The 24801-nt window shown below is 46.1% G+C and overlaps 1 protein-coding gene across 10 annotated transcripts; it reads left to right on the plus strand.

Annotated features, from left to right (window-relative positions):
* The first annotated feature begins 3943 nt into the window (after window positions 1-3943).
* Znf333 (zinc finger protein 333) lies at window positions 3944-22691 on the plus strand. Of its 10 annotated transcripts, none has more exons than XM_048795139.1 (10): window positions 3944-4155; window positions 6496-6539; window positions 7879-8002; window positions 11570-11652; window positions 15127-15214; window positions 18462-18541; window positions 19316-19442; window positions 19840-19938; window positions 20485-20561; window positions 21126-22691. In XM_048795139.1, the coding sequence occupies exons 2-10, from the start codon at window positions 6537-6539 to the stop codon at window positions 22233-22235; spliced, it is 1791 nt and encodes a 596-aa protein (XP_048651096.1). In that variant the 5' UTR covers window positions 3944-4155; window positions 6496-6536; the 3' UTR covers window positions 22236-22691. The 10 variants fall into 10 exon arrangements, with proteins under 10 accessions (XP_048651096.1, XP_048651095.1, XP_048651089.1 ...); XM_048795132.1 differs by having other exon boundaries at window positions 4020-4155; window positions 21204-22691; XM_015489156.2 differs by having other exon boundaries at window positions 4024-4155; window positions 19843-19938.
* Window positions 22692-24801: the final 2110 nt, after the last annotated feature.

Consider the following 24801-nt stretch of genomic DNA (forward strand, 5'->3'; position numbering starts at 1 on the left):
ATTTAAGATAAGCTGCCTCAGTGCTCAGCGATTTCCTGTCAGCTTGATTCATTTTACTCAATATTTATTTTCTCACATTTAAAACGGGGTGGATCTTGCCTCCAGATTCCCTTTCTTTTCACTGCCAGTTTATTGAAGTTTAGTTGAAGAAAATAAAACCTGTATATATTTAATGTGTACAATTTGATATTTTGAAATAACCCTGAAAATCAAGCTAATTAACGTATTCATCATCTCACATAATTTTTTTTGTGTGTGATGAAGACACTTAAGTTCTGCCTTCTTAGCGAATTTCAAGCACACAATGCACTGTGGTTAACTGCTGTGTGTGATCACTTCAGAACTCCCACATCTCACACAGCTGAACCTTCATACCCTTGAGCACCAGCTCCCTCTCTCCCCTCCATCTGGCCACTGGCAACAACCCTCTACTCTACTATTTATTTATTTTATTTTGGTACTGGGGATTGACCCCAGGGACACTCAGCTACTGAGCCACATCCCCAGCCCTTTCTATATCTTATTTAGAGACAGGATCTACTCAGTTGCTTTGGGGCTTGCTAAGTTGCTCATGAATGCAAGGCAAGCACCCTACCCCTGTGCTACATCCCCAGGCCCATCCAGTTTTAACCTAGAACAAATAAGGCCACAGTGAACATCCTCATGTGCTACACATTCAGGACAGACAGGACACTGTGGAGTTCCAGGGTTTGTAAGGTTCCTGTGTCTCCCATCTCTCGGCCATAGCAGGCTTCCCTGCTGCTGCCGTGCTCCCGAGGACACACCTGTGGTGATCAAGGGGCCCCCAGATAAGGGGTCTTGGATCACTGTAGAGAATCAGATGTGACTGCATGCGTGCTTGCAGACGAGATGCTTTGCAGTCCTTGGTGGAGCTTGCCTGCAAACAGGACTTTCTACCAAGTGGGATAGGAGGACTCTGAGAAAAGAACATTACTTGCAAACAAGAATGTTTATCTGTTCTTAAAAAGGAACAGAACTCAGAATGCTCCAGCCCAAGAGTAGATTAAGACATGATCAGCAAGTTACTTCTGATTAGTAAGTTACTTCTGCACACAATGTTTTGCAAGCTTATAGACCTGAGTCATTGCTGTTGGAATGCTGCCTTCTTTGTTGACAATACTATAAAAAGACTACTGTATTCAATAAAGGAGCTTCTTCTCTTCTTCTTCCTTGCTCATGCTGTCCTGTGTTTGAGTTATTTGCAACAGATCACTGTCTGGAGAGATACAGGGGACAGTACATGTGGCCGTAGCTGTAGCTCACCAATTAGTCTACTGAGGGGCCATGACATTTCTTAGGCAGAAGACATGTGGGGCCACTGTTGGTGTCATCGGTGGGTGTTGGCATTGAGCCCTAGGAACACTGAGTGCTTCATGTACTTTGTGTGTATGTGGGGCACACCAAGAACCTCCTCATCCTCCTCTATTTCACACACACATAATCAACTTACTTTTTTTTTTTATAATTTTTTATTTATTTTTATTGTTTAATTTTCGGCGGACACAACATCTTTGTGTGTATGTGGTGCTGAGGATCGAACCCGGGCCGCACGCATACCAGGCGAGCGCGCTACCGCTTGAGCCACATCCCCAGCCCCATCAACTTACTTTTAATTCACATGTCTTATGAGTCTCATTGATCCCATTTGTTTTAATTAGGAAAGAGAGGATTACTAAAGAATGATTGATATAAGGTTACTTTATAAAAAATATAATGATAGCAGCCAATATTTACTGAGCACTGTAAGTGCTTCACACACAGGTGCTATACCACCCATCCTTAGTGAAATTCCATTATTGTCCCAATTCCACTATATTTTTTAAAGGAAATAAGAAAATTTATTTTGGGCCAAGTATGAGTGACCATGGCCCAGACACAGATTCAAGTTACCTTGAATAACAGGTTCCACTGTAGAAAAAAATTAGATGAACTTTTATGGTCCCAGAACAAAATAAAGTAATAATCAATGCATTTACCAATTACATGGGTGGGAGCCTCACCTGGGTGGGCTACAGCAAGGTGGGACTCTCTTGTACAGGTTCTAGGTGTTATGGCATTCCAGCATTACCACTCACACCATTATCGTTCCCGTTCAACAGTTTTAGACTGAACATGGAGAGAAGTTAGGTAGATTGTAAGTTGGTTAATAAGAACCAAACTCCGGGACTCCTAACCATTATACCATCATATCCTTGAAAAATATAAAGCAAAACCTGTCAGAAATACATCTGCATTTTCTTTTAATACTTATTTTAGTCAGCTTTTCCACTGCTGTGACTGAAAGACCTGAACAGAACCATTGTAGAGTAGGAAAAGTTTATTTGGTGGCTCAGAGGTTTCAGAGGTCTTAGTCCATAGAAGGCCGGCTCCACTCCTCAGGCCTCCAGGTGAGGCAGAACATCATGGCAGGAAAGTGTGGCAGAGGGAAGCAGCTCACATGATGATCAGAAAGCAGAGAGAGATCTCCATTCACCAAATACAATATATATACTCCAAAGCCACACCCCCAATGCTCCACCTCCTTCAGCCACACCCTACTAGCCTTCAGTTACCACTCAGCTAATCCCAATCAGGGGACTAATTCGTTGATTGGGTTAAGGCTCTCACAACCCAATAATTTATCTTCTGAACCTTCTTGCATTGTCTCACACGTGAACTTTTGGAGGACAACTCACATCTAAACCATAATATTCTAAAGTTCTTTTTTAATCAATCTGGAATTTATTTATTTTTGAATGATGTGAAATAGGGAACTAATTTGATTTAATCCTTTAGCCAACTGATCCAATGGCTTCCTTGCTCCAGTGATTTTGATATTTCCTCTAAGATGTGCTGGATACCCACATATGCCCAGTCTGCTTCGGACCTCTGTCTATTCTTATGATAAGAACACACTTATGCCCCTAATCTCTTGCCATGGCTCATTATTCAAGTGTCCTCGGATTGCATATTTTCCCCATGCCTGTTTTAAACTATACTACACCTCCAACTCACAAGGGTCCTCATCCTCCCCACTGGACATTCCCTGAATTTTAATAGTCACTCTTAAGGACTCACCTTCAATCAACTTTTCTATGCCAGATTTCTTCATATTTACCTTCACTTCTTACCATTTTTTTTTAAAAAAATGCTAATGTAGCATAAACTTCAATGTGTTGAATTCATTTTATTGGAATTGAGCAACCTCATTTCCTTCTCTATAACTCCCCTCCACTCCTCATTTTGGAGCACGTTTGTACAAAGCAACATCTCACCTTTGTAACCCTGGCACCCAGCATAAAGCAATGAACTGATGCTCTAGAGGTTATTTATTGAAAGAACACACCTATAAACTTCATATATAAAAAATATTAGGGAACTGGTTTTCCGAGGAGGAATGGAGTTAGACACCCTATTGAAACTTTTCCTTCATAGCTACAGAACAAACATATTACCTTTTGTTATATATATATATATTTACATAACAAATATGTAATTTTTAAAAACAAGAGCCAGATCTCCCATGTATTGTCTTAGATCACATCTTTTACTAGTGAGAAAAGCAAGATGTAGAAGCAATTAAACATATACTCCTACTTTTAATACAAATTAGAAAATTTTTGTTAGAAACAAAAACTTAGGTACGGGTATGTTTTTGTGGGGCGCCTGATTTAGCCAAAGGAGCAAAGCATTAGGTTAGGAGATAGAAACTTAAGTACTAAACATTCCTGACTTGTCAGCGAGCCCCGCCCCTATCCCCGCCCACCAGTCAAGCCCCGCCCCCACGCCGCTCCTCAAGAGCAGACCCCGCCCTATCCCGGGCAGCCGGGCCTAAGCCCCGCCCAAGCTCCATCCCTCGGATGTAGGCCCGCCCCCAGCCCCACTCTCCCGGCCGTGTCGGACCCTACTCTAGAGTTCTAACGTAACTCTCGTGGAAGGGAGTTGGAATTTCTCCTCCTCTGAGGAGACTGAGGAAGGCGTCAGCCTTTCCGCGGCCTCCTAAAGCGCCTCCGATTTCGAGAGCCGAAGTCCTCAGCACTTCCGTTCCCGGCTGCCCCGAGACCGGAAGCGGAACTGCGCGGCGGCGGCGGGCGGCTGCGGCCGTGCGGGACTGCGCGGCGCGCGGCGGTGGGAGTGTCTCCGGCCGGTCTGCAGGTGCGGCCCGGCCCCTCGGAAGGGCGGGGCGGGAGGGGACTGTTTGGCTGACGCTGGGAGGGGCTGGAGGGCCGAAGGACAGCCCCAGACCTGGCTGGAGGCGCTTTGCTCCGCGAGGGCCTGGGAGAGGCCCGCACTGCTCGGGCCTCGCCGCCCCTCGCCCCGTAGCTCGCCCTGGTCTGCTCACGGTCTGGGCAGACAGGGTTGTCATTCTGTCCAAAAGGAATCCCATAGTGCAGTCCAGGTCTGGCAGCTCAGGAATGTGGTGACATCGGCCCTCTCCCTCTCCTGCCCTCCCTGATTTATAGGAAAAGTGCATTAAGAAGACCCTTCTCTGCCTCCGTTATGCAAGATAACTGTATATTGGTAATTCAGGTTTTATCTTATAAGACATTTAATCTGTCTAGCTTTGCAACTACAATGTTAGGTCTGGTGTACGTGTGCAAATTGGTTTGAGCGACTTTATTTAAAAATTGAAGAGATGAACTAGATGACAAGGGATTTATTTTGGTGACTGTCAATTTGTGGTCCCTTAGCTTAATATGTGTTAGCTTCACTTCTCTTGTTTCTTCTTTTCTGTTCTTTTCAAGTGGGCTACAGTCCTTACCCCAAACTTGTGAACTACAAATCTTCCAAACATATTGGACTCCGGAAACAAGATAAATTCTGTTAGTACCAGAAACTGAAACTGAGTTGGGATGTCTTTCTTGATAATGGAATTAAAACTAACTTCTACTGAGAAATGAGGAAAGATTAACTCTAGAGGAAAATTAAAGATGAGATTTCAGTTTTATCAATGAAGTATTTGCCAAGGAAATAAATGCCTCTCCTTACCTTTTTAGAAAGAATCATTGTTTCTTAAAGATGCTTGAAATTTAGTGTTGTGATTTATTTTATATTTTAAACAGGCATTTAAAGTCATTCTCCTGTTTGGTTTTTAATATCTTGTTTTATGTGTTTGCGAGCATGTGTGGGCATAAGGCTTGTCAGACTTACTGTACTGAATCATTCTTGAGTAGTGTTGATTTTGGAGCACATTTTCATTGGGGTTCCCTCAATGAATTGGCCCTGTAAAGAGGGAAACAATGTTGTGGTAATACATACAGCGCTTGTTCCCCTGAAGGTTTTATCCTAGACAGGGCAGTTCCCTGAAGGTAATAGTAAATTTTGCACTGTGTTATAAGTCATAGGGAAGCCCCTGAATTCAATTTTTCTTTATTATTATTATTTTTAACCAGGGATTGAACCCAGGGCCACTTAACCACTGAGCCACATCACCAGCCCTTTTTATATTTTATTTAGAGACAGGGTCTTGTTGAATTGCGAAGTGCCTTGCTAATCTCCTGAGGCTGGCTTTGAACTAGCAATCTTCCTGCCTTAGTCTTCTGAGCCACTGGGATTACAAGCCTGCTCCACCTTGCCTGGCTGAATCCAAGTTTTAAGGAGGGGAGTGACATAATTATGTTTGTGATTTAAACAAAACATTGGCTCCTGGATTGAGTATGGAGTTTGAGATGAACAAGAATGAATACAGTTTATCTAGGAGCCTCAGTAATTTCAGAAGTTACAGGATGATAGAAAGGAGTTGATGACTGTAAAATCAGAAAGGTTGAGATATGTGTAGAAAGTGGGATTGAGAGAATTTGATAGATGATGTTTTTTTTGTGTGTGTGTGTCACATGATCAGCAATCTATGGCCCATACATAGGTCAAATATGGTCCACTGCTGGCTTATACAAATAAAGTTTTATTGGAACCCATTTGTTGATGTGTTGTCCATGGCTCTTTTTGTGCTACAAGCATATAGTTAAGTAGATATGACAGAGATTACATAGCTCATAATTCCTAAGACAGTTGGTGCGTAGTCCTTTGCAAAAGTTTGCAAACCCATAAACAGTACTTGGTACACATCATGCTCTGTGCTGGTGGCTGGGTGTGGAGTTTTGAAAAGAGTGGGCACAGGTCTATCTAGGCTTATTAGGTTTACATCACAGTTGGAGAGAGACAGGCAAAATCACCTAAAGAAATAAATTTAAAACCACAACTTGAAAAGAGCAGTGAAGGAAAAGTAGAGGCTGTTAGAGGTAACTAGAAGGCATGTAAGAGGAAACATGATTCCTTCATGAGATGAGAGGGCCAGGAGGAATCACCAGGGACTGTTGTCTGGAAGGTGGTCTAGGGCCATACTCTTGTTATCTCGATAAATTCCCTGTAATGATTCTCAGCTTGGCTGCCTTGCTGGAGGCAAGTGGGATCCCCTGGCTCAAGCCCTGCTTGGTGTTCTGCCTCTGCCACCCTCACACCCCACTTTTTTTCACCTTAGTATCTCTTTTATTGCAGGGAGGACGTCTACTGAGATCTTGAACCTCGCTGCTGATGTCATGGTGAGGAGATTGGGGGAATCTGGATGCTTGAGGTGGGGCTGATAACCATGTACTCTGGGCTCTATTTTCTCCCCATCCCAACTGAGGGAGAAAGGGGAGAGGGAGTGTGGAGCACCCTCATTCCTGCCCCAGAGGACCTGGGGACATTTTTTAATGCATGACTTCTAGAGGGAACTGTTATGGGAGGAGGGTCCCTCAACACACCCCAAGGCACTGTTTGCAGCATAGGGACTCCTCTAGGGCCATCTCTGTCATCCTTTGTGAGAATTACTGAGAATACATGTGGCTGTATAAGTTTAACTTGAAGTTAGTTAAGATTCAGTAAAAGTAAAGACCCAGTTTCTTAGTCACTGCAATGATATTCCTCAAGTACGCTGCAGCTGCACACGCCATCTTGGACACTGCAGGCAGGCATCCCATGATCACAGAGGGCCCTGATGGACAGCACAGCTCTAGGGAATTTGGAGATCAAGGGGCCATGATGTTTCTCAGATGCAATAGAAGCCTATTTTAACAAGTATAAAGGACTATTAAATCTTACAGTATACCCTTGTATCTGTAGACCCCCTTCAGATACAGGGGGTCTACAGGTCTGTATTTGTGGTTTCAGTTTCACTCATCAACAGGAGGAAGGGTGATTACAGTACATCAAGGTATTTGGGGAGGGGGTGGAAATAGTCACATTTACATAACTTTTGAGGTATAGTGTAATGCCATGCTTGTTCTGTTATTGTTATTGTTGATCTTTCACTGTCCCTAATTTATAAATTAAGCTGTATCAGGGGTATATACGCAAAAGAAAGAACATGTTTTATAGAGGTTTGGTGCTGTCTGTGGTGTTAGTTCTCCATTGGGGGTCTTGGGGTGAATCCCCTGTACATTAGAGGGGTACTATACTCTAAGTATTGGGGGGCATCCTAGGACTTCACCCAAATTAAGAGGTCAAACCCAAATTTGTGATTCCATAAATAAGAAGGTTCAGGAAAAGCCCACAAAGCTGAGATGAACAGGTCCTGCCATCGCCAGTCAGCTGGGTTACCGAGAGAGCAGATTTACACTTGAGGGTTTGTGTAAATGTGAAAGGAAAGTAACCATCTCACCTTGGTGGGCCCTCAGTTCTGCCCCAGCAGCATGGAAGCTGTTGTAGGTATGTCACAGAGGGTGTGTCTGTGTGCCCAAACAGTGCCCTCCTCTGCCACCCAGAGTGATGGGAGGCCATCTTTTCTGCTCCCAGGTGTAGAGAGAGCTCCCTGTTGCATGTCCTTGCATGGGGGTCTCACTTCCTCATCCTTCAGTGGTGGATGGTCTTTGCTGAACCAGAACGTGTGTACTTTTTAAGGAGTCTGTCACCTTTGAGGATGTGGCCGTGGGGCTCTCCCAGGAGTGGGCATTGCTGGACGACGTGCGGAGGGACCTGTGCAGATATGTGTTACTGGACAACTACCAGACCCTGGCCTGCAGAGGTGAGGCTGGCATCGCGCCGTTTCTTGCTGCATATGTGTGCCGGATACTTCCTCAGTGTCTGCCCTGTGGACGAGCATGTGGGTTAGGCTTGTGGGGTTTATTGTCCACTGGAGTCCCAAGATCGACAAAGCCCCATTTATTGCATTGACCTAGTGAGGATGTCTGTGGGCCTCACTGAACTTGGCCCTGGACAAGGGTTAGGGAGCCTCTGCCTCTTAGGCCAGAGAAGAGGGGATTGTGATTTGGGTTACTATTAGGGCATTTTCTGTGCTGTCACAAAACATTGAAGCCTGGCTACTTTGTAAAGAAGGGCGTGTATTTAGCTTACACTTTTGGAGACGGAAAGTTCAAGATCTGGTGGCCCCATTGATTCAGCCTCTGATAGATGGCATCACTGTGGTGGAAGTGCCTGCAGATGCAATCACATGGGGAGACAGGAAGCCAGCGAGATTCAGGGCCAGGCTTGCTCTTTTTATAACCACCCGCTCTTATGGGATGGGAACTAATGGGCATCCTGTGAGAACTATTCACCTTCTCTAAGAGACCCAGCGACCTACCTGCCTTTCACTGGGCTCCAATTTGTATGGTTCCCTGTCCTCCCAACAGCGCCACAGTGAAGATTGAGTGCAGCACATGAACCCTGCGCAGGCACCCCCAGACCATGTCCAACCCGCTGCAGGGTGCTGAGGAAAGAGCTCTGCTGAGGGCACTAACAGCTGGGAATGGTCACTCTGTTGCCCATCGTACTTGTCAGCCTCCCCACCTGAAGCCCATGTTGAAGCTGAGCCTGGGTGAATTTATTGCCCTCTGCAAGCTGCCAGCCCTTAGCCATGCGCCTCTCTCTAGGCACAGGGACTCCACTGTGCAGGTCCCACCTGGCCTCCTTGGTGGGGACAGGAGCAGAGCCAAGGCAGTAGAATGAGGGGCTTTCCAGACCCCAGGTGGGGGTCAGTACCAGGCTTCAGAGCTGACCCACCTGGCTAGGGTGAGTGCCCTGGGGAGTGTTAGTCTGAGGGCAATTTTGAAGGCCCTTTATTCCAAGGAGAATTGTGAGAGGTTTTTCAAGTTCATTTAGCTTCTCTTTTGTTTTCACTTTCGAGCCCTTCTCTAATACTTTCCTTAGGTCTCAGAAAAGTATGTCCCAATTTCTCTTTCTTAAAAAATTGAGATAACTTCACATACAATAAAATTTTTTAAAATACATAATTCATTGACTTTTACTGTATTCATAAACTATCTAATTCTAGAACATTTTCATCACCCTAAAAAGAAACTTTGTCTCCATTAGCAATTACCACCCCCCCAGCCCCTGGCAACCATTATCTGCTTTCTATCTCTATGGATGTTCCTATTTTGGACATTTCATATAAATGAAATGATGTAATTCTGTATGTAGCGTTTGTTATCTGTCTTCTTTCATTTAGCATAGATTTAAAGATTCATCCATAATGTAGCAAGAATCAGAACTTTATTCCTTTTTAAGGCAGAATAATATTCCATTGTACAGATATGTTTGTTTTGTTTGTTCATGAATCAGTTGATGGGTACTTTCATTTTTTGGCTTGGCTTCGTCCATTTAATTTTGCTGTGACAAAATACTTGATGCTGGGTAATATAAAAAGAAAAGAGGTTTATTTGGCTCACAGTCCCAGTGGCAGGGAAGTACAAAGATGATGGAAGTACAAAGAGCTGTATCCCCAGCACTATGTGTCCTGGTGAGGGCCTCCTTAGCCACATCACAACATGGCAAAGTAGGAAGGGAAACTGCTGTGTGCAGAAGGGACAGGCATATAAGGTGGCCTTGCTTTATAACCATCTGCTCTGGAGAGACCCAGTCTACTCCATAAGACCAGCAATAATATATTCATGAGGATGTGCCGCAGTCCAGCTGCAGCCAAATAACCGGGGGTGGGGGTGTGACGAACAACTTGTGTAGATTGATACAGCAGGAGTGGGAGCCATTTATTGTAGGACAGGAGCGGTATTTATACATTCCACACAGCTTATCTTAATTAGCATAAACTAGATACATCAGTCAACCAATAAGAAATCTCCACACTTAATGACTCGCTGGTGTTACTTCACAAACCACTCCCTCTGGCATTTTGCCAGGCGCCATCCAGACTTGTTTACAGATTCTAACATTTCTCTGGCAAAATGCCAGGCGCCATCCCTGACTTGTTTAGAGACTCTAACAAGGATGGAGCCTCTATGACCTAAATATCTTCCTCTAGACCCCACCTCTTAAGGTTCTGCCCCCTCAATGTTGCCACACAAGTGACCAGATTGCAAGACCTGAACCCTGGGGACATTCAGAGCACATTCAAACTATGGCATGACTGTTATGCAAAATGCTGTGGTGAGCGTTTCTGCCCCAGATGTTTGTTGTCTTGGGTCTGCACTCAGGAGTGGAATTGCTGGGTCATCTGGGAGGCCCACTTTGGGTGTTTGGAGGAGCTGTCCCACTGCTCTGCTTTCCCACTGTGGTCATGGTGGTTCTGATGTCTCCCGTTCTTAGCCACCACTTTAAACTTAACACTTCCAAGTGTGTCCTTTTTTCGTCAAAACTGGAGATGAACCCAGGACCTTGTGTGTGCCAGGCAAGTGCTCTGCCACTGAGCTGTGCGCCCAGCACAGTGTGTGTTTTTGACTAGTTGCTTCTTACTTGGTTTTCTAGTAACACCCTTCTTTGGAAATATGTCTCAATCCTCATAGAATCTTTAACTGGGGAATCACCCTTCATTTCCCCCTCAGTCCGTTGACTGCTTAAGTTCCTCACACGGCCCTACTTGTTGGATGCCTTTTTCTCTTTCAGTATCCTCCCAAGTTTAGGCTCAACATGAAAATAAAAAAACCCCTACAAATATATACATATATATTCTCTCTCTCTCTCTAGCCCTCTTTATCCAAGGATTCTGCATCTGTAAATTTAACGAACCATAAACACAAATATTTGGAAAAAATTGCATCTGTACTTTGTACACTCATACCTACAGTATATACAGATGTACGTGCAGACTTGTTTCTTGTCATTACTCTCTAGAGGAGAACAACTATTTATGTAGCATGTACATTCTATTGGGTGTTATTGTTATTATATTTGGTACCAGGGATTGAGCCCAGGGGCACTCAACCACTGAACCACATCCCTAGGCTTTTTTGTATTTTATTTAGAGACAGGGTCTCACTGAATTGCTTACTTAGGGCCTTGCTAAGTTGCTGAGGCTTTGAACTTGTGATTCTTTTGCCTCAGCCTCCTGAACTGCTGGGATTACAGAAGCCCCTTTGTGTGGGGAAGCCCTCAGTTAGTGCACCACCATGCCCGGCCCTATTGGGTATTATAAATTTTCTACACAAATAGTGCACCATTTTGTATAAGGGATTTGATTAACTTTAGATCTTGGTATCTAAGGGTAGACCTGGATACCAACCCTGTATAGATATGGTGTGTGTGTGTGTGTGTGTGTGTGTGTGTGTGTATGCATAGGTATATATAGGGTTGACTATATTTTTCCATTTATATCACCACTTCTTTCTTAAAGTATTTTTTTCCCAATTCATTTTAGACTGGGGGTCTCAATGCAAATCTAAAGAGTCAGCGTCTCTGCAGGGTATTTTGGAAGACATATCACCCAGTGACACACAGATGGTAAGATTCCTGGATTATCTCTAGCTCCCTTTTACAGCAAAGTTGAGGAATCTATGAACTGGAAAAACAGCACCAGAACCAGGGAGACATTTGAGGCAGGGGCATCTCCCCAAAGGGAAGCAGCATCAGAGGGGAGATATGACTTTTGAATTTGGGCAAATCCCTGCTGTCATTCAATGTTCTTTCTAGAAGTTTCTCTCAAGTGCACATTTCCATCAGTGAGTCAGACATTGAGTGTATAAGATGTGATTACTTCTCTCTTTTTAAAAAAATTTCATTCTTTTTGGTAATACATGACAGGAGAATGTGTTTTGACATTATACATATTATACATGGTATGATCTACTTCTCAACAATGATCAGGAAAATGTGGCCAGGTGTAGAAGCCCCCTAAAAACCATGAGCAGGAGAGAGCCCTTCGGTGGAGCAGACAAGATACTTGGTTGAAAGAACTCAAGCCCTCTGAACCAGGCATGTCTCGAAAATGCTGAAAATGTGCTCCCTACTGGGAGGATCCCCGGTTCTGTCTGGGGTGCTGGCAAACTCTTTGCTGTCACTCACCTCTTGCTGGGAGCAGCCTCCACCTAGAGAGAAGGGACCAGTGAGTTTAACCAGTGCAGGAGGGGGTTCTGGGGGACACGTAACCGGGATTTGATGAGAGACCTGGCGAAGGAGAGGCCACTTTGATTTTAAAGAATGTTGGAAAGTCGTCAGGATCCTTTGGAATCCTTCCTGGAAGGTGCCCCTTTGTGTGGGGAAGCCCTCAGAACTGGCCTACACATTACTGTGCATAGGAAATGCAGAGAGTCAGCTTGTTCCCCACTTGGGCTCTGAGTTCCTCCTTCCTCACACGACAGGCCTCCCCACCCCAAAGCCTGGGTTCCCAGTCTTGGGAGTTGGCAAGAGTTGGGGTTGGGTTGGGGTAGAGTGGAGCCCAGAGCCTGGCCTCGCACCTCAGTAGTGTGCACTGCCTGTAGGATGGAAGGGGCTTCTGCTGCGTCAGAGCCCCAACCCAGCTGGGCCTGCTTGTCCCAGAGACAGTGAGGTACCCAGAATCCCTCAATCTGCACCCCGTCTCTTTGCCATGGGTTAGTGTCTGCATCAGTGTCAGAGATGTCCATCCCCATGGACAGGGTGGGATGGCCTGGGTTGTAGAGAACCATGCTCTCTTCCTTTGATGGGGAACCTTCTGGAGCACAGAGAATCCTCCATCCTGGGCAGCCTGGTGTGGGCTGCCGAGCAGCTGAAACCCTTGCTCTGCCTGGCTGTGACAGGTCCCGGTAGTCGACACCTTTCCCTCCCTGCACCCTCTTTGTCCCTGGTTTCTACTTATTTTGGTTGAGAACATCTTCCAGCGGCTGCCTGGGACAGGTACATAGTTTTTGAAAACTTGAGACCCCAAAATGCCTTATTTGAGCTGCTGGATTGAAGGGACCTCTCTGGCTGTGTCATTGCAGTAAGCCCCATTACAGAGGCTTCTGCATGTCATCAGAGTCCCCATTCGTGCTTGTTGCATGAAGAAATGAGTGGACAGGTGCTAGGGAAAAACGGCCTGGGCTCCATCACCACCTTGTCTGTGGTCAGTGGATGGAGCTTGAGAGTGAAGGAGGGAGAGGGAACCCTGACAGCTGGGGGCTCCTCTCTAGGTTCTGTGGATTTTGTCCTTTGAGTACAGAGTTCTAACATCTCCCATGGATCTTTCTGCTTGGCCCAGCCCCACAAGATCCCCAGTATTGAGGGATGGGAGGGGCTTCTGCTGCATCAGAATCCCAGGAAATAGGCGGTTTCAGGATGCTCTGAGAGGGCAGCGGAGGTCCACCCAGGGACACTGAGCAGTGCATCCCTGGAGGTATGCAGCCCATAGGTGGCAGAGTGGCTTTGGAGCTGGGAGTCAAGCCCAGGCCTAACAGCAGGACCGCAGCCTTCTTCACAGCCTGAGGCCACACAACTGCCACTGGCTGATGGTTCTGACCCTTTGACTGGTTCTTCTTGTCTCTTCTGGGCACCACCCAGCCTTCTCCCAGTCATCTGGCAGCTCTGTGGCCATGTCTCCTGGGGAAAAGTGATTCTATCCCTCCTGGGCAGGGATAGAATCCTGGGGGAGGGAAGAGCAGCTGGACCCTGGGCCCTGTCTTGTCTGCTCTAGCCTTTCTTCCTGTGGCCTTTCCTTCCACCCCATCCCCTACCCCTTCCAAGACCTGGTACCTGTAGGAATGTGTGGGTTCCATGGTCTGAGGTTGGGCAAAGTGTCCAGGCTGGTGAAGAGTGCTTGGCTCAGGTCCCTGCGTTTCCTTACTGAAGCAGAGTGAGCAGAGGAGAGGGACACGGTAAGCCACATCCTGAGCACTGCCCCGAGCAAAGGTCTTACTCCCACTTGCCCCTGCCTCACCACCTCTCTTCAGGTCTGTGCTACAAGGGCTTCCCACCTCCCAGCTGCCACCTCATCCTGCCTGCTTTACTGACACAGTATAACCCACCTCCAGTGCTTCACTGCTGTCACCCTGCCTAGGGCCACCATCAGTTCTCCACTGAGGGACCACTCCCAGCAGGCTCCTAGACCCTCCCTTGGACACTGAGACCAGAGGGGTCTCTTAGAAATGCAAGTTAGACGGGACATCTTTCTTGCTCCCCTTGAGGGAGCAACTGCCAGTAAAGAAGAGTTCAAATCCTTTCTCCCACACGTTCTGTTTCGCCATAACCAAATACTAGGCACTGGGTACTTTGTTAAAAAAAAAGTTTTTTATAGCTTACAGTTGAAGTGGCTGAAAGTCCAAAATTGGGTGGTCCCATCTGTTTGGCCTCTGGGGAGGGCCTTGTGGTAGATGGTGTCAAGGGGGAGATGTGTGCAAGTCGGGGAGATCACATGATGAAACAGACAACCAGAGAGAGATTCAGGGGTCACTCTTGCTCTTTTATGATGGTCCATTCTCTTGGGAACTAGCTGGGGACCCGTGAGAACTACATTAATCCCTTCCAGAGGCATCACCCCAGCGACCTAATTACCTTGCACTAAGCCCTACCTCTTAGAGGTCCCAACATCACCACACCGAGGACTGAGCGCCCACCCAGGAAGCTTTGGGGGACAAACTGCATCCAACCACAGCACATGTCAGGTCTTCCTTCCAGGAATAACTGCTAACTGCCCTCAGGTCCCCTGCTCTCTGCCCCTCAACCTGCTGGCTGTTCACTGGAGCATTCGCTAGAGCCCCTTCTGTTCTAGTGTTTTCCTCCCTGCAGGAGGCTGCTTTCCTGAGGGGGGCATTTCTCTCCATATCATTTTGGCATGACATGTTATCACAGTGATTAGCTTTGTATTCAGAGTTAAGTGTATCTTGACAAGGTAAAGGGGTGTCTACCTCTCTTGTCACACATTCCCTGAGGCAGGGCCAACCACACAAGCTCAGTTAGGGTGAATGGGTGTGAGCAGTTCCCCCTGGCTGTGTGACTAATCTCTGACCCTGTCCCTCTGTCCAGGGACTGCAGGTGGCCTTGCAGATTCAGAGGGTGGTGACGCCGGTGCCCATGCTGGGTCTCCCCAACCCATGGGTGGCCAGGGCTTCTGGTGAGTGAGTGATGTATGGTACATGTGGCTGCAGGGCCTCAGTGTTCTGTTTTGTCCAGGAGCTTGTGACCCATTTCACCTCCATTTCTTTTTTTTTAAAGAGAGAGAGAGAGAGAGAGAGAGAGAGAGAGAGAGAGAGAGAAATTTTAATATTTATTTTTCAGTTTTCGGCGGACACAACGTCTTTGTTTGTATGTGGTGCTGAGGATCGAACCCGGGCCACATGCATGCCAGGCGAGCGCGCTACCGCTTGAGCCACATCCCCAGCCCTCCACCTCCATTTCTTGAGTGTAGGCACTGCCATGGTCAGAGGAGAGACCGTGAAGCTGTCTCATTATCTGAGTGTTCCAGGGGGAGTTACTTGCTAAGATTGTGGGCTGGGACCCTTTGTTCTTTTTTCTGTAATGAGATAGCAGGAGCATAATTATGTGAGGCCAAGCATATATTAATCATGTTGATTTAGCCATTCCACAATGTATGCATGTTTCAAAACATCATTACACCATAAACACATATGATTCCTATTTCTCAGTTATAACAACACAACAACAAGAGCAATAACAATAATAACAAAAACAATTTAAAATAAAAGAGAGGGCCCAGATCTGGGAAGCATAAAATTATTCTCCTTGTAACATAAAAAGTAATATTTCTGTATAAGCAATTTATCAAGAGTAGTTTGAACACCATTAATTCTTGACTATACAATTTATGCTAATTTTGAAAATTATGATTGAATTTACTAGAAATGATCTATATTTTAATGATCTGAGCTTTTAAAAAAGAGATTAAAAACCGCATCTTCTGAGAAATGAATAAAGTATATTAATTCAAGTAGACAAATAACATCTTAGCATTAATAGAAAGGTATTGGTTTCTTTTTGTCTGCCTACTAGTAAGAAAAATGAAGTTTGTTTCTTACCAATATCATCCCATCTTGTGTTTGGACAGGGTGTAATTCTGTGTTGCTCTTCAGTTTATCTGTGGTTAAGTCTTTTGGGCTGGACTCTACCTCCTCCCCTCCCTCTCCGGCCCTCCCTCCTCCTCTCCCTTCCTTCATGGTTCTGGGATGGACCCGGGATTTCAAAACACTCTACTACTGAAGGACACCCCAGCCCTCCTTGTTAATTCTTTAAGGGGTATGACTTGGTCCTGTGGTGAGGTGGGAGTCAGGAAATAACTACAAAGAAACATTGACCCTTCACTCCATGGAGCTCACAGCCTAGATGGCTGTAGGGTTTTTTTTTAATGAAGATCAGAACACAATGGAAGCACAATGCAAGGACTTCATCTTGGGGTGCAGGGAGGAATTCTGGGAAAAGACAGATGTTCAAACTTAAACCAGGGCTGGAGGTGGTGTGTGCACCTGTGGTTGCAGCTCCTGGGGAAGGGGTTTAGGGGAGGTAGGAGCGTTGGTTGATCTAGGAGTTCAAGATCTGAGAAACATAGTGAGGCCCCATCCCCTTCCAGAATAATATAAAATAAAAATAATAAATCATATAAATAGAATCTTAGAATAGGGCTTCTCAACCACCGTCCTCCTAAGTTTGATGCTGACTTTCAGTCATACATTCAGGTTACCTCCACATGATCCCATCATCCTGAGTTTTAACCAATTCCAACAAGAACCTGAGTGTGAAATCTCATCCAAGTATCACTCAAAAGAGTCCACATCTCATCAGGTACATGTTCTAAGTCAGCTATGAATGGGACTCGAGGTGTGGTTCCTCTATCTGTGACTGTGAAACCAGAAAACAGGTTGCATGCTCCCAAAATACAGAGATGGGCCAGGCACAAGTGACATTCCTATCTCAAAGGTGGGAAACTGGAGGGAACAAAGAGGTCATAGGTCAAGGCCAAATTCAAATCCCAGCCAGACAATTCTGGGATTTCCAGGCCTGATGATAGTCGCTCTGGCTTGAGGCCTGTCCTCTGGCCCTCGGTTTGAATGTTTCACTGGAGTTTCCTCAGATAAGTGAGAAGGGTTGAGCTGCTGGCTGGGCGCACAGCCTGGGTAATAGTGAACCTGGTGATGGGATCAACATCCAGAGGATGGGTGAGCCTGCCCCCTGAGCAAAGCTCTGAGGGAGTTGAGAAGATGGTCTTTAACCTGTGGAAGCCTCCAGCCTGATACAGGAGATCAAGGAGTAAGCTGGGCTGTGGTCACCAGAGCCCTGGAGGGTGGCAGCAAGACAGGGATTGGGTGAGTCCACATGTTAACTGGATCCCCACTGTGTGGAGGCCACCTGTAATTCCTGCTCAGTTAGTCCCTGGTGTGGTGGGAAGTAAACAGGAGGTGAAGAAATGGGTGCAGAAGTGCGATAGCCTATTATGGAGAGTAAAAATTAAAAAGTAGCCAGGGGGAAAAGCGGGGTGTTATGGCTCAATTGTGTCCCCAAAAGAAGATCCATTGAAGTCATAACCTCCAGCACCTGGGCATGTGACCTTACTTGTAAACAGGACCTCTGCAGATGTATTTAAGAGAAGATGAGGTCATGAGGGTGGACCCTGATGCAGTGTGACCAGTGTCCTTGTAAGGAGAGAGAGATGCCAGGTGAAGGCACAGGAGAAGGCTATGTGAGGATGAGGTGGACACTGGAGGGCGCTTGTGTACGCCGGGGAACACCAAGGTGCACAGCTGCCACCAGAGGAGGAAGAGGCAAACATTTCAGGGGGTGTGGCCCTGCTGCGTCCTGGATTTGGACTTTAGCTTCCACAACTGTGAGAGAAGACATTTTGGTGTATTTTTTAGAAAATATTTTTTTAGTTATTCTTGGCCACAATATATTTTGTTTATTTTTATGTGGTGCTAAGGATGGAACCCAGTGTGCCTCACATGTGCGAGGCAAGTGCTCTGCCATCGAGCCACTACCCCAGCCTCATTTTGGTAGCTGTAAGCCACTCAACTTGTGGTATTTTGTTACTGTGATGACACTAATACAGGGATTGGCCATGGCACAGGTTTACACAGTGAGGGGGAAGGTCCCATCAGGAGGGACAAGTGGGGGTGCAGGAGATGAGGGCTGCCCGGAGCTGTCTGCTCATCCTTTGCAGGCCAGAGGGAGGGCTGGTGTCCATGTGAAGGTGGGTAGAAGGGCGCGCCCTCCTCAGCCAGAGTTACAGGGTGGTGGTGGTTTATCATTCCCCTTCCTGGGCTGTCTGGGGGCAGGATTAGCCCCTCAGAGCAGAGGATGGCATAGGGACATGGCCAGGCCCTGACCCTCACGCCTCGGCTATTCTCCCCCAGCTCTGCCTGCTCAGGATCCTGCCTGGCTCCAGGAAGAGGAAGATGCTATGGCTCCTGGGTGGCTGACCACCTGTTCCCAGGTGAGTAAGAAAGTCTTTCTTCAAACGAACACTGTGGTGCTGGAGAAGGACTTGCCCCCTTCATGGACCTCCTGGGCCTTCTCCACCCCACAGCCACCGGGAGCCAGGCCTTTGCCCTGGGTAGGGGGCAGCCCAGGAAACAGTTCCACACCCTCATTTAGACCCTCCACAGGCTGCTGAGCACCAGGAGGGAAAAGCCAGAGCTGTCCTTGCTTCACGGCCTTTGTGGTCTCAGTGGACATAGGGTTTAGTCATTTATAAGATATTTCTCTCTGGCCTGCAACATGCTCAGGTCTGCTGGGCCCTGGAGCTGGGAGAGGGTAAATCTGCAAGGCTTCTTGGCTGGTCATGGAGAGAGGCATCCTTTCATGAAGTAGAGGTCTTTGACAAGGGGCATAACCTCATGCTGCTGTTAGTTATGGAGTGGCGAGTAGATACACAAGAGTTTTAAGTCTCTCTGTGTCTTTCTCTTTCTATCTCTGTCCCTCCCTCCCTCTCTCTTACTCTCTTATTTTTGCTTTTGGGGCAGAGGCTGGAACCCAGGGCCTTGTGCATGCTAAATACATGATGTGCCCCTAAGCTGTACTCTACCCCCTCAGAGTTCTAATTTTGAGGCCTGAGCTGAGGGGCAGATACTGGAGACCTCAGAGCCCTATCTGAAGACCCTATGGTTGTTGTCTCCCATTCCCAGGCCTACGAGCCCCACCATCCTGTTGAGACCGGGTGGGAGAGAGGGGTTATTCCTGGCTGAGCTAGAATGGGTGTGTGTTTTAGGAACCAGTGACTTTTGCGGATGTGGCGGTCGTGTTCACAGCAGAAGAGTGGGTTTTCCTGGACTCTTCTCAGAGGAGCTTGTACAGAGATGTGATGCTGGAAAACTATAGGAACCTGGCCTTCTTGGGTAAGTCTGGCTTTGTTGCCTCCTCACGCAGCCACCATGGGTTCTAGAAAATGTGTTTGGGAGATCAGGAGGCAAATAGGCCAGGCCATCCTCATGATGCTTCCAGTGGCCTCCCCATGGAAGAGAATGTCTGTTCTCTTCTTGTCTCTCCATGATCAAAAGATTCCAGGATTTTTAAATATCTCTGAGCCAGGCCCTGGGTTGTGTGGACCAGGGAGCTCTGGTGTCCTCTATGTCCCAGTGTGGAGGGTTAAATTTAACTCCTTAGTGGAAGAACTTTGCTGTGTCCCTCAGGATTCAGGCATGAATCTCTAGAACATTAAGGACTTTGGGATGTCAGTCCTGGGGTCACAGCAGGGCATGGTCATCCGTTACTGGGCATCTTCTTTCCCGCAAGCAGGAGATGAACTAGGAAAACCCAGTATGTTGTCCCCCTGGGAGCAAAGAGAGGAGCTGTGGAGCCCTGAGAGAGGAGTCTTCCCAGAGACCTGTTTAGGTGAGTTCAGGCAGACCTGGTGAGCACCAGCTCTAGGAGGCAAAAGGGGCATAAGAGTTGGAAATTGCCAACAGGGGACATTCTCAGTGCCTTGAATGAGAGGGATGTTAGGTTGAGCTCCTTTAGAAAATCAACCTTTCCTCTTTATCTTTAATACTTTCCTCTGATTTGATAGAAATATTTGTCCCTCCTCCTCTTCATATTTACTATTTTTATGCATGTATTTTATCCGTACCTCCCCACTGTACATTCTTGCTAATATTTCCCTTCAATGTCAGTCCCAGTCTTCATGGAATCTTTTCTCAGCAAATTGTCTGTGATTCTTATCCCTTGTTCTGTGATTACATAACTCTGCACATAGTCAAATGACTTCAGTAATTTTTCTTGGCTCTCTGATACATTCTTCCTCTTTGCAATAGTCTTCCTATGTGTGGGATCAGTATTGAAAAAAAAAACATAACTAGACTTGTTATGCTTTTTGGTTATCTTGATCCCAGAGTTTCTTTCCCTGTGCCTTTAATTTCTTTATTACCTAATTCATTTCAGAACCTCAACTTCAACCCCAAGAATCAATTCCTAGCCAAGATATTTTTGTGGGGATTCCATCCGTTGGCACAAAACAGGTAAGATTCACAAGGGATTACTCTTAGACCTCTATAGAAGGACAAGTCTGTGGTTGTTGCTATAGGGTAGAAAAGCAGTGGAAGAGCCCAGAGAGATTGGTGGCAAAGGGCACTTTCCCAGGATGTAGTAGTTTTTTTTTTTTTTTTTTTTTTTGAGACAGTGAATGTCATGAATTGGGGTAAAACTCTAAATGTATAGTAAAACTTGTGTCTTGGGGCTGGGGTTAGCTCAATGGTAGAACATGGGCTTAGCATTCGAGAGGCCCTGGTTTCCATTTCCAGTACTGTAAAAAACCCTTATATCTTTCCATCAGTAATCATTTTCACAGATTGAATGCAGGTATTGAGTGTTTAAAACTTAATTTTGCTTAAATAATTCAGAAAACCTCTGATCTAAGAAGCCCCAGGAAAGTAATGAAAAGAGCTCTGGTGGAGAGTGTCCACCCTGTGCCTCTTGAGGGAACTCTGAGTAGATGTAGGACTTTCTCCTGAATTCAGCTTACATGGGGAAGACAATCTCTGAGTGTGATAAAGCTTTGTCTTCACGTTTTCCTTAACCGACAGGAGCAACCACAGCCTGGAGATCTCTATGAATATAATGAGCCAGTGAAACCCTTTAATACTATTGAACCAATATTTCAGGCAATTTCTGCTGGAGAGGCCCCCCATGAATGTCTAGAGAGCAGGAAGTCCTTCTTCCAGAACACTCACCTAATCACACCTGAAAAAATCCGCAGCATGGATAAGACTTATGCATGTGACCAGTGTGAAAAGTCCTTCCGCTACAGCTCTGACCTTCTCAGGCACGAGAAGACTCATACTGCAGAGAAATTCTTCCAGTGCCAAGAATGTGGACAGGCCTTCAAGTATTCCTCGAATCTGCGGAGACACCTGAGAACTCACACTGGAGAGAAGCCCTTTGAATGCAGTCAGTGTGGGAAAACCTTCACCAGGAACTTCAACCTGATTCTGCACCAGAGAAACCACACAGGAGAGAAGCCCTATGCATGCAAGGACTGTGGGAAAGCCTTCAACCAGCCCTCATCTCTCCGGAGCCACGTGAGAACTCACACTGGAGAGAAGCCCTTTGCGTGCAGCCAGTGTGGGAAAGCCTTCAGGGAACATTCGTCATTGAAGACGCACCTGCGGACCCACACCAGAGAAAAACCCTATGAGTGCACTCAGTGTGGGAAGCCCTTCAGGACCAGCACACACCTGAACGTGCACAAGAGAATCCACACGGGGGAGAAGCTGTATGAGTGTGCAACTTGTGGTCAGGTCTTGAGTCGTCTGTCCACCCTCAAGAGTCACATGCGGACTCACACCGGAGAGAAGCCCTACCAGTGCCAGGAGTGTGGACGAGCCTTTAGTGAGCCCTCGTCCCTCAGGAAACATGCAAGGACTCATAGCGGCAAGAAGCCCTATGCGTGCCAGGAGTGTGGGCGAGCCTTCGGCCAGTCTTCACACCTCATTGTGCATGTGAGAACCCACACCTCGGGGAGACCCTACCAATGCAATCAGTGTGAGAAATCCTTCAGGCACAGCTCCTCACTTGCTGTACACAAAAGGACCCACAGTGGCAGAGAGAACATCAGGAAAGGTGGCTTGCCTTTGTCAGCATCTCACTCCTATAGTGGCCCCTCGTCAGTTAGCTGTGGGTTTGTAGAAGTGTAAACATTTGGGCTGCCATTGTTCTTAGAATACTTGTTAGCATGTATCTCATGTTTTCACGTCCAGCAGATGAAACCAGCCCTGGCCTGTTTATTTCTTCTTACATGAAAAGAATGCTTTCTTACTAACACAAGAAATTGTTTTTGAGGAAAGAATAGGAGTGAATGGGGGTGTGTATGTTTATTTCACCACAATCCCTAACTGACGCATTTAGCATGTCCGTTTATATAAACACTTCATGGGTGGTTGAAATTAATGTATTAAGTTCTACATTAGCCCACTGGATCAAGCATATTATTTGTGTAAACACACACTTATAAATATTGATTTCTGATTGGTCATTTACTGAGAGAGGTATGTTATACTCCCCACCATGGTGATGGAGAACTGAATAATTCCATCAGTTTTTAAGTGTATGTGTATATTTTGAAGCAATGGAATTAAAGAAATCTTTTCACATCTTGTGCATTTCCTGTGAATCGTTACTTTTATAAACTGGCCCTTTTTCCCTAGTGATGGCTGTTCAGCCCTGTGCCCCGCGAGAGCCACTCACCCTTAGAGCTTGCTGTTAATAGACTGCAGCCTCTGCCAGAGGGCTGCATCTCTTAGTCTCCTCAGCAATGCCTTGAGGTGGGTCCTGTGTTCACCCCCACCAAACACGGAAGCTGGGGCTCAGCAAGTTGAGGGGAGTACTCGAGGCCACTGGGTAAGGGACAGGGAGTGACTTTCTCATGGTGCTCTGACTAGCCTGGCTTTCATTTGTACTGTGTTCTTTTATGTTTTAAAATACTCTTATTTGAGGGATGATTTACACCAAAGTTCATAAATCTTAGTGTGAACCTTGATGAGTTTTATGTGTGTCTACACTAATTTCTACCTCATCAAAAAATAAATACTTTATCACTGCAGAAGTCTCCCTTGGACACCACCTCGGTCTGTAAGCCCTGTCCCCAGAGGTCACCACTGCTCTGACTTCTACCACCATAAGTTTTCACTTCCTGTTCATGGAAATTGAAGCATACAGAGCCCTCTTCAGTTTTTTTTTCCACTGTATGTATCCCATATTCACGTGGCACCCCTCAATACCATGTCAGTGAGGGTGATCCATGTTGTGTGGTAACAGTGGCTGGTGCTGCCTTTTAGGGGCTTGAGCTCTTCTGTCAACAGCGCTTCTCCTGGGCCTGTGAGGCTGTGAACTGCCTCAGCGTCTCTGCCTCCGTATCGTGTCCACCCCCTTGGCTGCCCCGACCACTGATGAGACTGTTTCTGCTCCATTCTGCATGTGGATGTGTTTATCTTTTGAGGAATGTGTTCCCTAAACTAGAAGCACAAATCTTATTTGTCTGAACCCTCCCTAATCTCTCTCTTCCCCCTTCAAGGCTGATGATACCAAGATAAGCATAACTAAGACATTTTCAGGATTTACAGGAGCTCCATGATCATCAGGTGGCCAGCGTGGGGCCATTGGAGAGATGTCTAGAAGTCTGGTCACCTGTCATTTCCTATCCTAACTCCCCTTCTTTCCCCCTTGCCTGAAGATTGAAAGGAGCTCAAGCATCTGCTGAGTTAAGGCAGTCTTTCAGGCTGTTAGCCCACCATCAGCTCAGTTTTGTTGACTTAGCGAATAAATGATTTTTCCTCACCCCAACAACTGCCCTTGATTCATTGGACCCTTTTCAAGCAGGAGAGTAAACAGACTTGGGTTTGGTGGGAGATGTAAAATTTCCATGTTTTATGTCCTTTTCACTGATTACTGTAGCAGTATGATTAAAGAGTTCCAAAGAAACAACTGTAACATTGTATTTATGCCTAACCTGCCTGTGTAATTCCTAACCTCTTTCTTACCCAGTGCTTTGTGATGTTGTGGTGAACAGAGGCATTGATGATCCTTGAGACAGCATTGGATATTTCCTATTGCAAAAGTGATCTATCCCATTGCCTAAAGACTTAAGAAATGTCAAAAGCAAAAATGCAGAAAGCAAAGCTTGTTTTAAAACTTACTATGCAGAGATAAACATGCAGCATATGCAAAAATATGTATTTGCACTTTATTTAGAAAATTTGGAGTATGCAGATATTTAGTGGGTTTTATTTAAGGTAAAAATTCTGATTTAGATTATTTTCAGAATGAAAACATGATTATTAATGTAGCACAGAAGTGGGGTTGGGTTCCTTCTCTCATGAACTTAAAGAATAAAGTCCCTGGACACAAGAATGATAGCAAAGTAATAGGATTTACTAGAGTAATAAGAAGAAAACAGAGCTCCCCAAGAGGAAGGGGTCTCAGAGAGGGACAACAAAGTGTGGCTGTTGTCTAGGGGTTTATCTAGATCTAGAGGTTTAAGGAAGTCAACCCCTGCCCAATCCTGATTGTACTAAAGGCACGCAGTGTCCAAGGAGTGTCCATGCAGCCTTTAGTCCAGTCAAAATGTCCATCAGGCCTTTTTCCTGCCTTGGAGGGGCATGGACCAGAGTCACATAGGTCCTGACTTAAAAATAGCCTTTTTGTAAGTTTCTTAGCAAATATCTGCAGGTGCTGTTTGTACTCACTGCCCAGGAAGTGACCCAG

Source organism: Marmota marmota, unplaced genomic scaffold (genome assembly GCF_001458135.2).
Source record: "Marmota marmota marmota unplaced genomic scaffold, marMar, whole genome shotgun sequence".
NCBI lineage: Eukaryota > Metazoa > Chordata > Mammalia > Rodentia > Sciuridae > Marmota > Marmota marmota.

Bases quoted from the DNA above. Each gene is read 5' to 3' on its own strand.
- Znf333 (XM_048795139.1), top strand. The intron at 11,653-15,126 runs GTAAGATTCCTG...CCCTCTGTCCAG, and splicing joins CACCCAGTGACACACAGATG to GGACTGCAGGTGGCCTTGCA. The intron at 19,443-19,839 runs GTAAGTCTGGCT...CTTTCCCGCAAG, and splicing joins TAGGAACCTGGCCTTCTTGG to CAGGAGATGAACTAGGAAAA.